Source organism: Empidonax traillii, unplaced genomic scaffold (assembly GCF_003031625.1).
Source record: "Empidonax traillii isolate 1590-97213 ecotype Southwest subspecies unplaced genomic scaffold, ASM303162v1 scaffold754:size369281, whole genome shotgun sequence".
NCBI classification, from domain to species: domain Eukaryota; kingdom Metazoa; phylum Chordata; class Aves; order Passeriformes; family Tyrannidae; genus Empidonax; species Empidonax traillii.
In genome coordinates, this window is record NW_020955947.1 from 185 (window position 1) to 3383 (window position 3199).

Consider the following 3199-nt stretch of genomic DNA (forward strand, 5'->3'; position numbering starts at 1 on the left):
GTGTGCCCTTCCCCCCTGTGAGGGGGCACTGCTGCGGTGAGGGAGTGGGTAGGGGTGGGAGGGACCCCCTCCCAAGTTCCCTGGCTTTGGTCCCAGCACTCTGCTGACATGGTGCTAGAACTCAGCACTGAGCCCCCACTCCAGCTCCTGACTCTCTCCAGGACCCCAAGAATATGCTCCCACCCCAGTGTTGGACAGTCTCCAGGACCCCAAGGATATGCCCCATGTTTCCAGTTCCTGACCCTGACCAGAACCCCTCGGACCCAAAATAACCTCCTCCCCACTCCCACAGTGTCCTGAGCCACAGCAGGACTCATCTGCCCTCCCTATCCTGGACCCCAACCCTAACCCCGACCCAGTCCCATACCCCTGACCCAGAATGTCCCTTGCAGAACCTGTTCCTCCCCCAATCCAACCCACACCCCAGCCAGGACCTCCACCAGCCCCCCCCCCAAGCCGCTCAGCATCACAAGACACCAGGACCTCAACTCACAGCATTTATGACTCCAGGGAGAACCTAAAACAATACAAACCCCAAATCTCCCCAATCTGGGCCTGTCAACAGCTGGCAAAGGCACTGTGTGGTGTCCCCCGCCCCAGAGTGCCCACCCTCCACCGGCTCTGCGGGGTCCAGGTGCTCGGGCCCCACAGCGAAGAGGGGCCGTGGCAGCTCCACCCCCGGGCACCTTGGCCCCTCGGGTCCACGGCACAAGCCCCCTGGGATGGGGGGGTCAGAGCTTGCTGGGGGGGTCCTGGCTGCCGCTGGAGCTTCCAGGCCGCCCGCACCCCCTGTGCCGCGCAGTTGAGCCCGGCGAAGGCGCCGGGGTCGCGGGTGCGACGGTACCGAGCCACAAGGGGCTGCAGGACCGTGATGGGGATGCAGAAGTTGAGGTGGGGGTAGGTGGCCCCCGCACCGTGGTTCCGGGTGTTGCTGGCCACAATCCCTGGCGGGGAGAGGAACGATGCCCACGTCACCGGGTCTGGCCAGGGGGCAGCCACGGGACCCCCCTCCCCACTGCACCCCCGGCTCACCCATGAGGCACCCGCTGCGGGAGGACAGGAGGGGGCCACCGCTGGAGCCCCCGTGCACGGCGCAGGTGGTCTGCAGCATCACCGGCTGCCCCTCCACTGCCACCACGGCCGAGAGGATCCCCGCTGTCACCGAGGGGCCGCACGCCCGCCCCCAGGGCCCCGAAGCCCACCACGCTCACCTCTTCTCCTGGGGGCGAAAGGGGGAGGCAGGAGGTGGGTACAGGTGCAGAGGGGGTGATTTCCCCCCACTACACCCCGCGTCGTTTACCTGGGAGGAAGGCGTGTGCCAGGCACGGCGGGAGGAAGCCTGGCACGCCCTCCTCCAGCTCCACCACGGCCACGTCAAAGGGGGAACGTCTCCCCGAGTCCCCCCGTGTGACATCCCGCCCGCCTCGCCCTCAGGGGCGCCGCGCAGCTCGGGGGACGGGGCGGGGCCGCAGGGGCAGCGCGGGCTGCCATTGGACGGAGGCGCTCGGGCGCTGATTGGGCAGCGGCTGCCGGGCCCGCGCTGTACAAGGGCGGGCGGGGCCGGCGCGGCCGCCGCTGTTTGTGCGTGAGGGCTGAGGGGGGGGCCGCGTGTGCGGGGCTGGGGGGACAGCGCGGTGTGCTCTGTGCCCGTGGAACGGGGCAGCTGGGCGGTGTTTGGGTGCGGGGGGGACAGCGCCGTGTGCTCTGTGCCCGTGGAACGGGGCAGCTGGGCGGTGTTTGGGTGCTCACTGTGCCGGGCTGCGGGGGCTGGGTAAGCCCGTTCCCTGCCGGGGAGCCCCGGGGGGAGCCGTGGCGGGGCTGAGGGGCTGTTGCTCTCTCGGTCTATATCACGGTTTGCCTTGGAACTCCAAAACCTTTCGCCGTGCACGGTTATGAGGCAAAGACTAGTCTCACTTTGTTGGTGCTGCATTAACGCTTTTTACTCCTTTTCTAAAGAAAGAATAAAGAGGGGAACTCGGGCAGCAGCCAAGCAACACCAACTCTGCAACCAGGTGAAGTGACTTGAAGGTGAAGAGCTAAATGTATAAAACCACAGAGGGAGGTGCAATGGGAGTTTATGATCAGATTTCTATATATTTTAAGTAAATATATAAGATCAGTGAAATGGCAGGCTGTCTGATGCGCTCAGTAGATGATGCTGACCATGCTGGTAACAGCATTTGAGAGACACAGAGCACCTGAGGAAAATATCTGTGTTTACATACTGGAAGCTTTTTTAAAAAAACATGAATAATTAAATGAGGAAGCTCTCTGCTTTCTGAGAGAGGAGGGAGAGGGCGTGTCCGGGTGTTCCATGTTAAATACAGGTTGGCTAGATGGGCTGCAAAACTGTCTTCTTTTGCAAGCTTACAGGCAGGGTGCTGTTCGAAACGAGCCTCTCAGTGTCCCTCTGGAGCTGAGCATTTGGTCACCCTGGAACTCCCTGCGTGCAGCCAGGCTGAAGGGAGAGGCAGGCTATGGGTGCAGGATTTGGCACGGAGAGGCACGGGCAGCCGGAGCAGCTCCCACGCTCTGCATCCCGACACGCCAGCACAGAGCAAGAGGGACATCTTTTGGCACGAAGGGGTTGTGCTCTCCCAGCTGCTGCTTCGTGGGGACTCCCTCGTGCGTGCCCGGATGGGACCTGCAGCAGGACACCCCTGGGCTGCTCCTGCTTCCCCGGGAGTAGGGGGGGCTCAGGGCTGTGCTGGGGGGGGGTGGCCTGGGAGGAGCAGGTGGCTGAGCCAGCCCAGCATTAGCTCGGCAGATGCACTGCAGGGATTACAGCGCCGGGAGCTGCCCCCGGGCCGTGGCTCCGGCCCCGAGCGCCGGTCGGTCCGTGCGCGCCCCGGGAAGAGCGTCCTCCGCACCAGCGGGGCGGGCGCGGCTCTGCCGGTTCTGAGCGGCGGGGCCGGGGAAAGACCCGACCATGTGAGCGGGGCGGGGCCCGCACAGGTGCGCGGGGAGGGGACGGGCAGGGAGGCAGGGCGGGGTGGGGGGATTTAAGGGTCGGAACTCGGGGGCCTCTCCCTGCCGCGGTTCTTTTTCTTTACTTTGGTTTGTACCTTTTATTTTTGCCTTTTCTTTTACTCTTTCTCCTTTCCTTCATCTCCTGTCTTCCTCCCACCCCTTACCCCCTCCTCCCTCCCTCCCCAACCCGGTCGTCCCTTACACGCCTCGTCCCTGCCCGCAGGGACAT

At 64.3% G+C, this 3199-nt stretch overlaps 1 protein-coding gene across 1 annotated transcript; it reads right to left on the bottom strand.

The window, feature by feature from the left end:
• Nucleotides 1-539: 539 nt before the first annotated feature.
• On the bottom strand, nucleotides 540-1178 carry LOC114066300 (peroxisomal leader peptide-processing protease-like). The gene is made up of 2 exons (XM_027900872.1): nucleotides 1033-1178; nucleotides 540-944 (listed from the first exon to the last, which is right to left on the bottom strand). The coding sequence occupies exons 1-2, from the start codon at nucleotides 1109-1111 to the stop codon at nucleotides 559-561; spliced, it is 465 nt and encodes a 154-aa protein (XP_027756673.1). The 5' UTR covers nucleotides 1112-1178; the 3' UTR covers nucleotides 540-558.
• Nucleotides 1179-3199: the final 2021 nt, after the last annotated feature.

Excerpts from the sequence above, each read along its gene's own strand:
- LOC114066300 (XM_027900872.1), bottom strand. The coding sequence starts at position 1,111 with ATGCTGCAGACCACCTGCGCCGTGCACGGGGGCTCCAGCGGTGGCCCC. Across the intron at positions 945-1,032 it reads CCGCAGCGGGTGCCTCATGG|GGATTGTGGCCAGCAACACC; the intron begins GTGAGCCGGGGG and ends TCTCCCCGCCAG.